Source organism: Orbicella franksi, chromosome 7 (genome assembly GCF_964199315.1).
Source record: "Orbicella franksi chromosome 7, jaOrbFran1.1, whole genome shotgun sequence".
NCBI classification, from domain to species: domain Eukaryota; kingdom Metazoa; phylum Cnidaria; class Anthozoa; order Scleractinia; family Merulinidae; genus Orbicella; species Orbicella franksi.
The window spans coordinates 14,251,135-14,266,532 of NC_138151.1; the positions used below are offsets into that span (position 1 = coordinate 14,251,135).

The window sequence follows — 15,398 nt, forward strand, 5'->3', positions numbered from 1 at the left end:
ATCAACATCATTGTCATCGTCATCATCATCATCATCAGCATTGTTGTCGTCCAGATCTTCATCGTCACCGTCATCACCATCATCGTTATTGAGTTTATTGACATCACAAATGTTGTCATTACCCGTTCTCTTATCACCATGATCATAATAAACCCCTTCAAACCAGACAAACATCCCATATAACAGCCCACTTTCATTCTAAATTCAATTCATATTTCCCTGCTCGTACTTGAACACCACACTGTACATATCGCCTCCAAGTCTTTGAGCGAGCCAGCGGTTCTTGATAACGGCCATTTTTATAGAATCACACGTGAACTTCGCCTCGTAATTTGTATGGATGGCCCTGAGAAAAGGAAATGACGTTTCAACACGTTTCTAAGACTGCAAATTAAGAGTCCCTGTCCATAAATATGGAAAATAACTCGGCAGGGGTCGAAAATTCGATTTCGTTCATCTTTTTCTGGTAGATAGGCTAGGGCATGACAAAAACTACTGGATAGTTTTTTTGGCAAAATATCCTTTTATTTCAAAGAAATATGCAAATTACCAAATTCCGTTAAAATCGTCATTTGACGCACCATTTTATTAAACAAGTTTGAGAGCTTCGCATGCAAAACCACATCATTCTTCCGTCTTTAAAACACCCAAATATTTTTGTGCAATGTTTAAATGTGTACTGGGCTGATTTTAGGGAATGTTGCGTTGTCTTTTCGGGTGCAAAATAATTGAATTTCGAAGTATTTTATTTACTTAAAAGTACTTCGTGAATATAATTAATTTTCACCATGTGCGAAACCTTCAAATGGATTGAGCGTCCGGTGGTTGAATCGCAAAAGGATGGTCTACTGATTCCTGTAAAAATTTCTTTGGGCAAATGATTGTGAGCGACGCGATAGCTTTTCAAAGTACGTCAAAAATGCAAATATTTGACCATCCGTCGTCAAATTTCAGTTTACGGGTTAGACGTATATTTTAGCATGCGCCAAATGACTTGACCTATATTAAGTTGAAATAGACACAGAGCTGATAATTTCGAAATGTTCTAACCTTATTTGCTAAATAAATAAATAAAAAGATATTTTGCCAAAAAAAACTATCCAGTAGTTTTTGTCATGCCCTAGCCTATCTACCATAAGAATATGAACGAAATCGAATTTTCGACCCTTGCCGCGAAATTAAGAATTTGTCTGATTTTTACAGGCAGGCACTCTTAAGTAGAAACGACATTCACCTACCTTCCCATTCCCTCCAAGATTAAAAGATCTGCATCTCTACATTTCAGAGCAAGTTCAGTATTTACCCTCCTGAAAAAATACAAACAAAATTTATCAGTTTTTACCCTTTTCTATAGACATGATGGGGCAATGTACTCATTTTCACACTTTTTTGCTCCACTTAGTTAGTCAAATGTCAAAGCTTATACAGAAGTTTTCTGATAGAGAGCTACCATGTTGCGCATTTGGTTCGATCCCCGGAGGAGAGGGGGGGGGGGGGGTTTACTTTCAGAAAACTTCAGTAGGCGTGCGGCCCGCTTACCAAAATCTGCGATTTTCCTAGTCTCCTCCGCAGCCGTTTTTTGGGATGTCACGCAACGCTCCCCCCAAAGAAACGGCCGTTTCTTTGGGGGGAGCGTTGCGTGACATCCCAAAAAACGGCTGCGGAGGAGACTACGATTTTCCCTGCCCTATTTATGACCGGACCAAAAATTCGATACCCTATTTATGACCACTGCGGCTGACACAGTTGCCCTAAACATAGTTTTTGAAGGGCTTTTGTTTATAGTGTTATCAATAATGATGAAAAAGTAGCTTCATCTTAACAACTTACCCAATTGAAGACTACAAAAGCCATACTCTATTTAAGACCAAAATGGCCAAAATCGATACCCTATTTCCGACCAAAACGGCTGAAAAACCATACCCTTTAGGGCCGCACATACCTATAAAAATCATATAAAGCAGCCATAGGGTTTTTAATTTGATGATAAACAGGAGAATAAAATCAACATACCTGCAGTCCAAACAAGGTGAACCAATCCCTGATTCCATAAGGACTAACTGCTGTTCCTTATATGCAGTCCTAATTCAAAACAAAGCGAAATGTAAGTTTTCTTGTCAGTAGCCAGCTCTCGTGTAAGTGCATGGAGGGGGGGGGGGGGGGGGGAGCAGGGGGAAAGGTGGGACGAAAATAAAGGAATGTGGGAGAAGTGGGCAGAACAACGGCGATTGTTATGTAGGACAGTGGCACAAAAAACGCAACATATTTAAGGGATAAATTATGACCAAAGATAAATTTCCGCACAAATGTTTTAAAAGTTCACTGAGCAACAAGACGGTATATGATCAGCCACGACTCCCTCACCTTATTTCTGGACATAAATCCGCTACTTTCTCAGTCAAGATAACAAGTTCACTGTACATGACGTCATTCAGGGCTGGATACGAGTTAGCGGCCATAACAACCTACACATGTCACGCAAGGAACAAAAACATTTGAGACCTGTGTCACGTTATACAAAACATTGTCACCAATAGAAGCGTAGAGGGGGATTCGTTATATCCTGAAAACGAGCTACAAAGAAACCAATTACACCACAAAGAGTGCTTTAAGTTTAGTTTTTAACTTTCTGCTTGGAAATGAGGATGTTTAGCTAAAAGAGAACAGAGTAAGTTAACTTCTGTCCATTTGTTCGCTGACACGGGTTTAAAGTCAAATCATCTGTTTAAGTAGTAGAGGTACCTTGGTCCCACGAGAAAGAAGTTCTCTGACAAATGGAAACATTCCTAAAATAATATCCACACCACTGTTATCCACGAATATGACAGCCAGTTTATGAGGCGGACCCTGTGAAGAAAAAACAGCAAATTTTAATTTTTTTAGTAGGAGAAAATATGTATGAGAAAATGGACGGACGAGCGTTAGCCTGCGAACAGGCTCCCAAGGAGCAGGCTAGACGAGCGTACGAACGAACTAAGTAACGAACGAACGAACGAGGAAAGGACGAGAGAACGAACAAACGAACGAACGAACGAACGAACAAATGAACGAGCGAACGAACGAACGAACGAACGAACGAACGAGGAAAGCATGAAAGAACGAACAAAGGAACGAACGAACGAACGAACGAACGAATGAACAGACAAATGAACGAACGAACGAACAAACGAACAAATGAACGAACGAACGATGAACGAACGAACAAATGAACGAACAAATAAACGAACGAACGAATAAACGAACGAACGGACGAGAAAAGGACTAAAGAACGAACAAGCAAGCGATCGAAGGAATGAACGAACGAAGGGAAAAGAAGACTGACCTCTGAATAAAATGAAATAAAGAACTGACCTTTGACCTTTCAATCCAGGTATCAAGGTCATCTCTTAACCAAGGGCGAGCTGAAAGACCATGATAGAACAAAAATGTAAAGACTTACAAACTTTTTAAAACGTTTTTGAGGTATCAGCACAGACGTTAGCTCCTTGTTGGGTTTAAGAGTGCTCTGCTGTTCGTAACATTTACAAGAAATACCTAAAAATCCCTCTAAAATGCAATGTAAAGTACCAATCCTGAAATTCTTTGCCACGTATGCTGACAAATGCGAAAACTATTCAAGTTGAATTATAGAATAAAAGTGTGCAGCTTCACTTGTTTGCCTACCTTGTAATTTGTTCATGGCTGATTCGAAGTCAAGTTGACCTCCTTCCATGAGCCTGCAAAAAAGAAAAAGTAGCTTGAATGCAATGGAGAAAAGTAGCGCTGTGCACAAATATACCCGTACACCACTAGGAACAAGTTTAGCAATATTCCACAATTTGCAAGAACGAGAAACGACTTCCAGTAAGAAATGAAAGAGATTAGCTAAAAGCAGGAATTGATTTACTAGATAACAATTGTACATCTTACTTTGCAACCTCCTTTGCACCCCAATCAAAAACATTCCCCGCTATTATTCCTTCAATGAGAGCGTGCTGCCGTCGTTTCCATGGCAACGCGTCCAGTTCTTCGAGTCGCTTGGACAGCAGAAGAAGCGCAGCCTCGTTTTCCTCTTGCTTCACCTGAGGATTAAAAGGGCGAGAAAGTAGGCGCTCGCCAAAAATGGCGGGATAAAGAGAAGCTCGCACAGGACAGTTAAGAAATGTATTAAGATGTGCAACGAACGTGCAATGCCATTTTACTGTCCATGCTAAGTGCTATAACTGTTTAAGAAACGCCTGCATAATCTCGTAATCAATCAGATAACAGCTAATTCTTTTAAGCTCACCGAAAGCGAAACCAAAACTGAGTTGGATTTCACAGGCGCGTTTTTTCCCGCGCTTTTTATATGGCCATGTCATTTTTAGTGCTTTGGGCAACTTGATTTTACACAAACTAGTCTAAAACTGGCGACGACACTTCTGGAAAATGGCTTAAAATCGTTGAATGATAGAAAAAAACACAACCAAAATCAAAAAGGTAAACAAGGCGGATGGATGCACAAAACTGAATAAGATTGGAAAAGATTGCAAACATTGTAACTTACTTCAGCGTACGGGTCAGGAAAACTGAACTCGTTAAGATACTGCTCTCTAACGTCTAACAAACTCCGCACATTCAGAGTTCCATAGGCCCTGCGAGAATGAAAATCAACTGACAGCTAGTAGTGTGACAGAGGACATTTTTTAAATTCAGTTCGTTTGTCGGAGGCAAAATTACTCGGAGGATTCTATGAAATTTTCCCGAAGACCTGAAAGATTTCTCAAGTGGCACGAAGATTTCCGAGGATTCCCGTAGACGAGCTGAGAGATTCCAAAATGATTCGAGAATTTATCGAAAGTTACAATAAGTTTCACTGCATGTTTTTCATATACAGCTTTTCATATATATAGTCTCCTGAGAATTTCCGAAGATCGTCTGAACGAAGTTCTGGTCATACTGGTATCACCCCTGTTACGGTAAACGAGTGTTTGTATCCTTGGGAGTTCGACAAGCTGTTCCCTTTTTTCACAACATTACGTGATGCAGAACAAGCGACTTACGCCGGCTGTTGCTTGAGAACACTGAGGCGAAGTCGAAATTTGTTGCTAAACTTTTCTGCTCTTTCTTTGGCATCCGGGGCGTCTGGTTGGCTGGCAATTGCACGCTCAACCACCTGAAATAATGTACAAGTAGAGTTAAAGCCTGCATGGGCTTTTTCTACTTATAATTAGCCAGTGTATTCTTTTAATAGTTCTTTAACAACCCTAGAAGAATAGCAAAGCTTACTTTGTCTAATGCGTCCTCAAAGCATTTGAGCCAGTAATCTCTAGCCTCCGTGTCCACAGTAAGGTCTTGTGTATCAGGGAAATAGTCACTGTGAGAGGCGAGGAGAGGAAATGGTACCAGAGTGTGAGTGAATTGGTCCATCTCCAACACATCATACTGAAAAGAAACAGACAGTCAGTCAAGCCAGACAGTCACTCAAGCCAGACAGACAGACAGACAGACAGACAGACAACCTTTATTTAAAGCACGATTAAAAATTAAAGCTCCGGACAGCCGTGTACATTTAGCTTGCCTTAATTTGTCCATCTTACCAAAGCTCCGTCAGGTATCCGAGTATTGATCAAATCAGAGGAGCGTTTTGCAGATGACAGGCCTGAACTGCCAGCGTAGTTCTCCCGCCATGTTAAAACGTCGAGATTCCCTAATCTGAAGTCCACTGCAACAAGGAGAGTGAAATATTTTCAAAACGTGGACAATGTTGAAGGATTTGGGGTAATCCAAAAAGCAACCCTGAGAAAGTAGTTACCTCGAATGTACCATTTGAACTGGTTTGTAAATAAAATAATTGAAGTAACAAAGCAGATAAACCAAGCTTTGCCAAGCAGATGTGGTATTTGTTTTAGGATAAGCCTTACTCCAGACTCTAATGAAATGTAATGAATATAGTTATTCATTATAGTTATATATTATAGTTACTCTACGTTATTTTCAACAAGTTTTATCGTTTTAAACCAAGAGGGGATCTTCCGCGATGTTTTATAAAATAGAACGCGCTGCGTTAAGAAAGAGAGTAGAATTTTTTCTCTCACAGCAAGCCCGATGTGAAATATGTCAAACACAAAAGAATGGTTTTACCACATTTCCAAACACCGAGAAGAGAGTTGAAAATACGACGCGTAGCGGAGTATTTTTGACGAACGTTGAGGTGTTTGGAAATGTGGTCAAACACTGTCTCGAGTGTTTGATATATCTTCTCAATCGAAACTTAATTAAGGAGAAAACGGAGAAATAAAGGAGTCAACGAAATGATAAAAGAGATCGACGGTGAAGGACCTAAACATACCATCTTCCTCGACTCCTTTCAAAAATGCTCCTATGGCCCCCAGGTACCCTTCATGTCTAAGAAACAGTGCCTGCTGGCTTCCCTTAAAAGATTACACAGGAATTAGCAAAGAAAACGTTTTTAATCAAAAAAGCTCATAAACTATATCAATCTGTGGAGAAAACAAAGATTAGAATTGTACCACGATAGTACAAGTGACAAAGCCTAATTAAGAAAAATTTAATAACTGTCAACTATTTTCCTAACATAATGATCTCTTACATATACTGTGCATTAATTTTGTATTTCCTTTCCTAAAGCAGTTTCGTTAAACGGTGCTTGCAATTATTTTGTGCAAAAGCATTAGCTAGTGGGATTCGACTTGAAAGTTTTAATTGAACTAGACCAAGTGCCCAGCCCTGTAAAACTTACTAATCCAGGCGATTTCAATTCCACAACTGATTTTCAATTCAACTGCACACTTGAGCTGGCTAGATTTAAAATATGGTTTAGGGAATAGGGAACTGAGTACAGGCAATCTTTTAAACGGGAAGATGATCTTCCAAAGCGGTAAATCGTTTAAACGAAGAATCCTGTAAACTGATGTGAACCTTCAAAATGAGGAATCATTTGTCCGTTCTCTGTTTTAAAGTAGGCCTGCTGATTATTTGGTTTGAATTGAAGCAAAATTTTTTTTGAAATTAAAAAAGCAATCTCAACCTTAGTGTTACCATTTCCTTCAAATACAATTTGAAGTTCACATACCTTCGACCAGTAGTTTATACCAAAAGAAATAGCCCGCATTGTGACAGGGTTTCCTCTGATGAAATACCCGCTGAAATAGATTTTCTTCAGTCCGTTTAGTCTTGCATAAAGAGAGGCAATCTAATTAATAAGGAAAGATATGATCAGTCTTTTTAATTTGCCTCCTTGATAGCTGGTTTGAAATCTTCAGTGAAAATCTAACATTTCCTTCTCAGTCAAAACTTAATTAACTAACAAAACTTGTCAATCAGAGAGAGCAAAAGAACGAAAATTATCAACTTGGGATAACGTTACACTGTCCCCGACTTTTCTAAAACAATATTGTTGGGTAAAAAGCAGCCAAACTTGCGTTCAGTAAGTCCCAAAGATGCTCTGATCTACTATTTAGAAAGTCGAACGTAACAGCTCGCTGTCAGATTGCATTCATACTTTACGACGATTCAACAAACCTGCCCAATGTCGTTACAGATCATATGAAGAAGACTTTTTGCTATATCAGCTTCTGCGAACTGAGCAGCTGCGAGAAAAGAAAACAGAACATGTATAAGCAGGTTATTGCTTTTAGTACAGTCATGTTAGCACACGCTGTGTTCGGGCGATCGATTTTGTTTTGACTCTTCGTAAAACCCGTCGTCGTCAGATCCAAAGTGACCAAATCTGACCAATCAAAACGAACATATGAAGGCAAAGAACCAATCAAAACTTGAAGCAAACACATGCAAGCCGTGCCGAGCGCGGGAAAATGGAAAAGGGAAAATGTGCGACCGCCCGGTGTCAAGGGGGGGGGGAAAACACACGTAAGCCACATTATTATATAGCTAGCTCCGCGAGGGGGCAAGATGAATCAAACCCTGCGCTGTGATTGGCTACCCGCGCGGGCAAGATGGAGCTATCTTGCCCGCTCGGGACTACCCGCCGTGTCCCGCGAGAAAAATTTCCCCGAAAGCAATATAACAAATCCTTTATTGACCAAGCTTGTTCGGCCAAGATGGCTGGATATTGGCCTCGTTCTTTTTTTGCGACTTTATGGACCGAGACGGAGTCGAGGTCCATAAACTCGCAAAAAAAGAACTTGGCCAATATCCAGCCATCTTGACCTCACACTTGGTCAATAACCCATATTTATCATTAGTTCTGTTTGACTCCTGATTGGTCGAAAAGGAGGATTTAATTTCGCCACACAATCGAGCAACGCTGTTAATTTACAAACAAGGAGGAATCCTCCGTAGGAAAAAAGATGGCGATTGGTATACCCATAGTTCTTAGCGCACGAAAAACGTAACAACGTTCATAAAAACCTACAGAAACGTTACAAAATCTTAATGAACTTAGTACAGGAACAAATGTTGTAAAAGTTTGGCTTTCTTTGTGCCTTGAAGGCTCTGTTAGGTTCGGAAGGCATTGTGGTAAAATGTACAGCCGCCATCTTTTTTCCTACGGTGGATTCTGAGCACTAATTTTCACAAACCAGTATGTTGGTCGTCCCTGGGTGATCTCACAGTCTTTCCGAAGCTGCTGGCTGTCAAGTCTCCTGGAAGCTTCAAAGCATCGTACGCGCCGCCGTAGATGTCTTTTACCTTAAAATAAAATACTCGTTGATTACTCTCTCTTAATCAGCTTACAAAATTCCACCACTGCAAAGCTATACAACTTCCTTACCAGCATATCTACACTTTGGTGGTGACCTTTCGTTGCAAGCTCAAGCAACTCGTCGAAACCCTTCAATTTCAAAGTTCAAAACAAGAATTTATGAGCTCTCTGCCGTTACTAAATAAAATCTTAGAACTTAATATAAACTTCTATCAGTCAACTAACAAGTGTTTACGAGTAAAAATCGGAGCGGAGATTGCGAGCAATCTAGCAAAGGTCCCGAGGGAATAACGCAAACGAACGAGCGGAGGCGCAGCTCTGTTCGTCTACGTTCTTCACTGCGAATTTCCCAGCAAACTAGAGAGACTGCATGCCAGCTAAGATCCGGAGCACCACTACCATGACCAATTGGAAGTTAATGCTTGCCTAATACTTTAGTTAACTGAAAACTTCAATAAGTCAATAGCAGGTAACTTAACCGCTACAGCAAATTTGAAAAGCTACCATCTCAGTACCTTAGCACTTGTGAGGAGGGAACCCAGGCCCCAGAATGTTCCTCCACCCATGCTCGTCCCACCAACTCGTTCAAACTTGTTCTCGGATTCCACCTACAGATAATACGGGTCATGTAAGTAAAAGCAAAATTCTATTAACAAGTCTTCTGAACTATTTACATAGCTTTCAAAGAGCTAATCGTGGACTCAAAGACGTATTTTTGTAATTGTAAAAGTGAGACTAATTCTATGTTCTACAAAATTGACAGCTGTTTCAATTCTTCCCTGAAACAAGACCACATTGTTGAAGCTGGGCCTTTTTTCATTACTACGAGATTGTCTTGCGCGGTCCTTTATACACCTTAGTATGACTTCTTGGGAAAGATCCTACAGTGTTCTTCTCAAACTCATTAATTTAAACAAAGGAAATCATGACCGTGACGGTGTTTGGATATCTGGTCTTAATTAGCATAGATTTTAAGATTTTAATTCTCCATTTCCTCCTTAGGTTTAGTTTCGATTAAGAAGATATATCAAAAACTCAAGATAGTGTTTGACCACCTTTCTAAACACCACGAAGAGAGTTGAAAATATGACGCGCAGCGGAGAATTTTTGGAAATGTGGTCAAACACTGTCTTGAGTGTTTGATATATTACTGGAAGGCAAAATCATTTCAATGTTATAAAAAAAAACCTCTTCTCAGTTTCTGACGCTATTGGGGAGGTAAAGACAGTACAGCGATACTTACAGTATTTTTTACGGAAAAGTGGGACATTTGATGCTCAATGATTTGCGGCAATTTTAAATCCGAAATATTCTTGGATAACATACAAGTTAACAGTACGAGGTAAAACATTTCGTTGGTAAAATTCGAGGGAAGGTGTCAGGAATTATCTTTTTTGTTTCCCATCCAAAATTCTCTTCATCGATTTTCTCACAGACTGCAACGTAGAGTTTCCAGACAAATGCGGGGAAAGTATTCTATAAATTACATTTTGTGCTTTCTTAGGTCCTCTACATTTCTCAAATTGCATCAGTAAAATCTTTTGCATGATATCTCAAGTTTTGTGTTCATACGTGTTTCAGAATTTGAATTTCGCAAAAATTGTTGAGCATAGCCCGACGCTTTCCATTTAACCAAAAATTGCGAAAATTTCAAAATGGGTACAAATGGTAAGAAAATTTCCTGAGAAAGTTTCCGGAGAATTCGGAAGTTTTTGAATTTCCGAAAAGCGAGCCGCAAATTCCGGTAAGAAATGTCCAAAAATTTCGGTATATCTCGCAAGGTTGTCCTCAGTTCCGGAAACTCCAGAGAATGCTGTTCCATTCCACTGGAAATTTCCGGAAAGAACCCTTGGGTTTCCAACTTTGCCTCATACGTTTACTGTGCTTTTCGCCCAGCCAAGATGGCTTTATCCTCGACCACCCAGGGGCTGCTAGTCGGGACAGAGATATTTTCGGGCGAAAGTTTACTCTACCGCTCTTGAAGTTAACTTTCGCGCGAAAATATTGCATCGTCCCGACTAGCAGCCCCTGGTCTCCGAGGATGAGATGGCGTCAGACACTGTTTAACGGTCTGTGTCCACGTTAATTACCTTGATCATACTGACTCCAGAGCCAATATTTACTATGAGGTAGGGAAATATTTCTGAATGATTGAGATCTTGGAAGACGTATGGAGGACTTTGCTCTTTATGAAATGCAAACACTTCATTAGAAATGTGTTTCAACAGAAAGTTTCCACCTCTGATGATGCATTCAATTTCATCTTCTTTGTCGACCCTGAGTTGAACAAAAATTAGCTTGTGTTTAGTTCACAGATTTATCCATCTGGTCATTCCTCTCTTTCTCACCCGTTCTCTATCCCTCCCTCTTCCTTTCCTCCCTTCCTCCCTCCCTAACTTCATTCCCCTCGTCCATCTGTTCGTTCATTCAAGCCATCTATTTATTCCTATTCCTCTGGCCCTTCCTCCATCTCCTCCTCTCACCCACATGCCCATTCCAGTTTTCCTCCCTTCATCCCTATCCCTTACCCTCCTACCCTCTCTTTTATCCATACCTCTATTCTCCTCTCAACCCATCCCTTCACCCTCCATCACTCTGTCCATCCATTCAACCATCCACTCCCTTTCTTCATTCCCTCTCTCCCTCCCTCCACTCTCCCCTTCCACTCCTTCTTTTTACTTGCACCCTCCACCCAAGCCTATCTTTTTCACTCCCTCCCTCCCTCTTTTCCCTCTCTCCACTTTCCTCCCAACCACCAATTCCTCCCTCCATTTCCTCCCACCACTCCCACCCTCCTTTTCCTCCTAACACTCCTTCCCTCCAATAATTTATTAATCTCCAGTCCCCCTCTCTCTGCCCCATCCTACCTATCTACCAACTCTCTCTCACCCTACATTCCCACCCTCCACTCCTTCCTCATACCCTTCACTAACTCCCTCCACTTCCTCCCTCCCTCCTCTCCATCCTTCCTCCACTCCCTCTTTCCTCCACTCACTCCTTCTTCCACTACCTCCACCACTCTCTCTCCTCCACTTCCTCCTTCCCTCCATGCACTGCTCTCTCCCTGTACTCCTTTCATCCACTCCCTCCATGCCTGTCTCTGTCCACTCCCTTCCCCACCTCCCTTCATTCCCTCTCTATCCATTCCTTCCTCCTGCCCTTTCTACCTCCTTCTTTCTTTCCTTTGTTAATCTATTTTGCTGTCTACCTTCGAGCTGTACACTGTATACAGTATATCTACTAATCTAAAATAATAAAAAAATTCTTCTATGGTACCTGACACCAAGTTTACTTGTAAGTAAATCCATGTATTTGTGTGCTCCACCACCTTTTAAAGAAAATAAATGTGCTTACTAAAAAATAGTGGGCCTGGGTCTTGAAAAATGAAAACAACTAAAGGTGATTTCCGCAGAACATTTGAGTGAGAATGGCAAAAATTAAGTAACCAAAAAATACTCATGGCATGGTAATATTTGGAATATAGTTAATAAGAACTTATCGAGACTTAAGCTCTCAAGCTGACCCTGCAACAGAAAATTAAACTTGAAGTTATCCATATTTCAATCAAAACAGACGTTTCGCATTAGAAAACACAATAGCACAGTTGCGCTTTAAGCATTTTTACGAGGTCTGATTTTAACTTTCTTGACAATGCTTCAGAATTCAATCGTGGGCCCACTTAGAGAAATGAACTTAATTAAGTGAGCCGTTTTAAATAGTATTCCAAAAGTTGCTGTGCTATGAGTAAATTTTTAGTAAATAATTTTCGTACTTATTGCTCAAACTTTGAGCGGAATTCATCTTAATATCTTAAAGATTGAAGTTATGACAAGAGAGGACACTCTGGGCTTGAAATAACTGCCTTTCGTTTCCTTTCTGAGAGTTTTGGAGCATTCAGTTTGTATCAAAAATTCAAGTGATGGTCTAAAAAAGACCATAGGCATATGGGCACTTTCGCGCTTGGGGGACAGTGACCTCTTGCCCTAAAAATCTATGTAATGCCCAAATGCGTGATTGTTGAAATCAGGATGCAAATGCACTCAAATTGCATGAAAAACAAAAACTTTCACAATTCCCACATGTAATGAAACTGCTATACCATGTTCCATGAAATTTTTGTGGGATTTTAATTTTGCAAATTTCGGATTTTTTGAGTTTTTCGCAGTAACAAATTTTCGCAAATTTGGATTTCAGACTTCACTCTCACTAGGAGTAAAGTCTGAAATCCAAATTTGCGAAATCCCTGAAAATTATTCCTAGGACCAAGGAATAATTTTCACGGATTTCATGTACAGTACTTGAAAGTAACAAAAACAGAAGCCATATGGTCGTTTTGGTTACACTGTTTGCAACCAATTTCATTGAAATTAAGCAATGTAAATAAAAGGAGTAAATTTTTGCGGGATTTTTTTGGGCGGGAGTTTGTTTTCATGGGATTTAATTTTTGCAGATCAATAAAAAATCCGTGAAATTCACAAAAATTGGATCCTTCAAAAATTTTATGCCACACGGTAATTCCAAAAATAGTTATATTCAAAGCTTGCATGTATACTCAATCGATCATACTCTAACAACAGTCTCAATCCGAGTAAAAGCAAAACCTTATTAAAAGTTAAAGTTCTAAAAAAAGCAACTAACTAGAAACTTTATTTGTGAGTTTTGGAAATCACGCCAACCGCATTATTTTGCATTGTTTTCTCACAAGTGTCCATGCCCAAATCATGAGCATTTTGCCTGAAAAATGACATAATTTCTGTAGCTGGGGGGGCTGCAGACCCCCTCACCCCCCCCCCCCCTTCCAACTCTCACGCCTATGTGTTTTACGGTATCTAGCATTTTGAAGTGCAGATTTAAGATCATTATGGTTAAAACAAAGCCATCTAACTAATAAATATGTTTATCGAGGAGGCAACACGTGAACGAAATCCCAATTCATGCCGCCAGATCCAAAATAGTAAACTGTATTTTCAGGGCAATCAAATGCATCTACGTAGCGAATCAAGACAGCCTACCTGTGGCTTTGAGTGCTCTGTCTTTGTATGTTGCCGATAAGATGTTTTCTTGGATGAAATTGACGCACATTTCAATGTACTTTGTTTCAAACTTGATGAAGTGCAATCTTATACTGGGTTCTTGATCTTCCTTGATCTCATAGATATGACCAGGCTAAAAACATAACATGCGTCAATTTGTTAGTTGCAAATTTGTTTTGGACTAGATACAGTGAATGGAGGCACAGTTACATCGTAGTCAATGTGCTTGCCTCTGGATCAAGCGGTCTGGTTCAAGCCCTGGCTGGGGAGATTGTATTGTGCAGTTCCAGAAAACATCCATATACCCCCCCCCCCCCCCACAGAAGGAATTGGAATTTCCTGTGGGGTGGGGGTTTCTGTAAGACCAAAACCTTTTAAGAAATGTATGAAACATAATTGGAATTTCCAGAGGGGTGAGGGGTTCTTAGGAAAAAATACCTTCCGTGGGAGAGGTATGGATCTTTTCTGGAATTACATATTGTGTTCTTGGGCAAGATGCTTTACTCTCAAAGTGCCTCTCTCCACCTAGGGGTATAAAAAAGTAACAGCAAATTTAATGAAGAAGACAGGCATCCTAAAATTAATGAAATTTCAAAGTTTATACCGCTTTCTCATGATCTTCATCATCACTCTTGCTCGAAGAAGAGCTGTAATGCCGCTTTCTAATGTTTCTCACTTCAGACATGTACGCCACCTTAGCCAAAGATCCACCTGTGAAGATGAAATTGTGACAACTATGAACCAGTACCAGTGATGGATCTACCCTATCCTGCTACCTCTCTTCCCCCAGAACTGGCCACTGAGTACTGTTTACAAATATTTCAGCATATGAAGTCAGTGTCCATGTCAGCGTGACCTATTCATTCTTAGATGAAAAGCTGGAGCTGGCTAGACGATCACTAACAGTTTATTCATTCTTGCTGCTCCATATTTATGGAATGGTTTGCCAGCTGAATTACGTGATATTCAGTCATTAGCTACTTTTAAATGTAAGCTGAAAACTTACTTATTTCATATAGCTTTTTAAGTGCATCTTGCTTGATATTCACTCTTACTAGTATTACTAATTAAGTTTATTATTGCGAATATTCTATTTTATTAATATACATGTAATTAGTTTTACAAGTTTGAATTTTATTGTAGTAATTTATTGTGGGCTGCAGCAGCAGCTGTGGCCAAGAATAGGGACAGATGGTGAGCATTCATCTCCGGCCCTATCCCCCACTCGGGGGCAAGGAACTAAGCTAATTTAAGTTGTAAAGCGCTGTTGATCAGTAAATGTAAATAGCACTCTAGAAGTTATTAAATTATTATTATTATTATTATTATTATTATTATCATTATTATAATTTATTGAAAATAGTTCTGATAAAGACAAAAACTAGAGCTAAGCTTTACAAAATGCTATTATTATTATTATTATTATCATTATTATTATAATTATATTTTGAGAAAAATTAACAGCACTTACCAATATCGACAGCGAATACCTTAGCATTTTTCAAGTTTCGAAACACCTCAGGCAAAGAAATGCTTTTTGCATAACCCGGTGTACTTCCTTGTGGAGCTTTGGAGTCCATAATCGTGTCTCAAGATGTGATCGTCACGTGCAAAACTTACGTAAGATCTTTGAAGAATCTCGTTCAAAACATCACTATTCCATCCGACATATTGAATAATAATGTGAGCCAGCAAGTTACCAGCAGTACAGCAGCTCGGCT

General features: G+C 39.8%; 1 protein-coding gene across 1 annotated transcript; it reads right to left on the reverse strand.

Moving 5' to 3' along the window:
• Positions 1–204: 204 nt before the first annotated feature.
• On the reverse strand, positions 205–15,337 carry LOC145493456 (4'-phosphopantetheine phosphatase-like). Its single transcript, XM_081472927.1, has 23 exons — positions 15,149–15,337; positions 14,282–14,388; positions 13,657–13,810; positions 11,921–11,972; positions 10,735–10,921; positions 9,160–9,252; positions 8,714–8,773; positions 8,523–8,631; positions 7,504–7,571; positions 7,055–7,174; positions 6,311–6,392; positions 5,559–5,683; positions 5,248–5,403; positions 5,022–5,134; positions 4,526–4,613; positions 3,910–4,061; positions 3,664–3,716; positions 3,352–3,401; positions 2,743–2,847; positions 2,365–2,465; positions 2,014–2,082; positions 1,239–1,307; positions 205–346 (listed from the first exon to the last, which is right to left on the reverse strand). Exons 1-23 carry the CDS (start codon positions 15,255–15,257, stop codon positions 205–207), a joined length of 2,364 nt encoding a protein of 787 aa, XP_081329053.1. The 5' UTR covers positions 15,258–15,337.
• Positions 15,338–15,398: the final 61 nt, after the last annotated feature.

What these genes read in the sequence shown, in the direction of transcription:
- LOC145493456 (XM_081472927.1), bottom strand. Translation starts at nt 15,257, where the DNA reads ATGGACTCCAAAGCTCCACAAGGAAGTACACCGGGTTATGCAAAAAGC. An exon ending in CTGGAGTCAGTATGATCAAG is followed by an intron (nt 9,253 to 10,734) that starts GTAATTAACGTG and finishes TATTATCTGTAG; the next exon opens with GTGGAATCCGAGAACAAGTT. An exon ending in CCTGGATTGAAAGGTCAAAG is followed by an intron (nt 2,848 to 3,351) that starts GTCAGTTCTTTA and finishes TTTTCTTCACAG; the next exon opens with GGTCCGCCTCATAAACTGGC.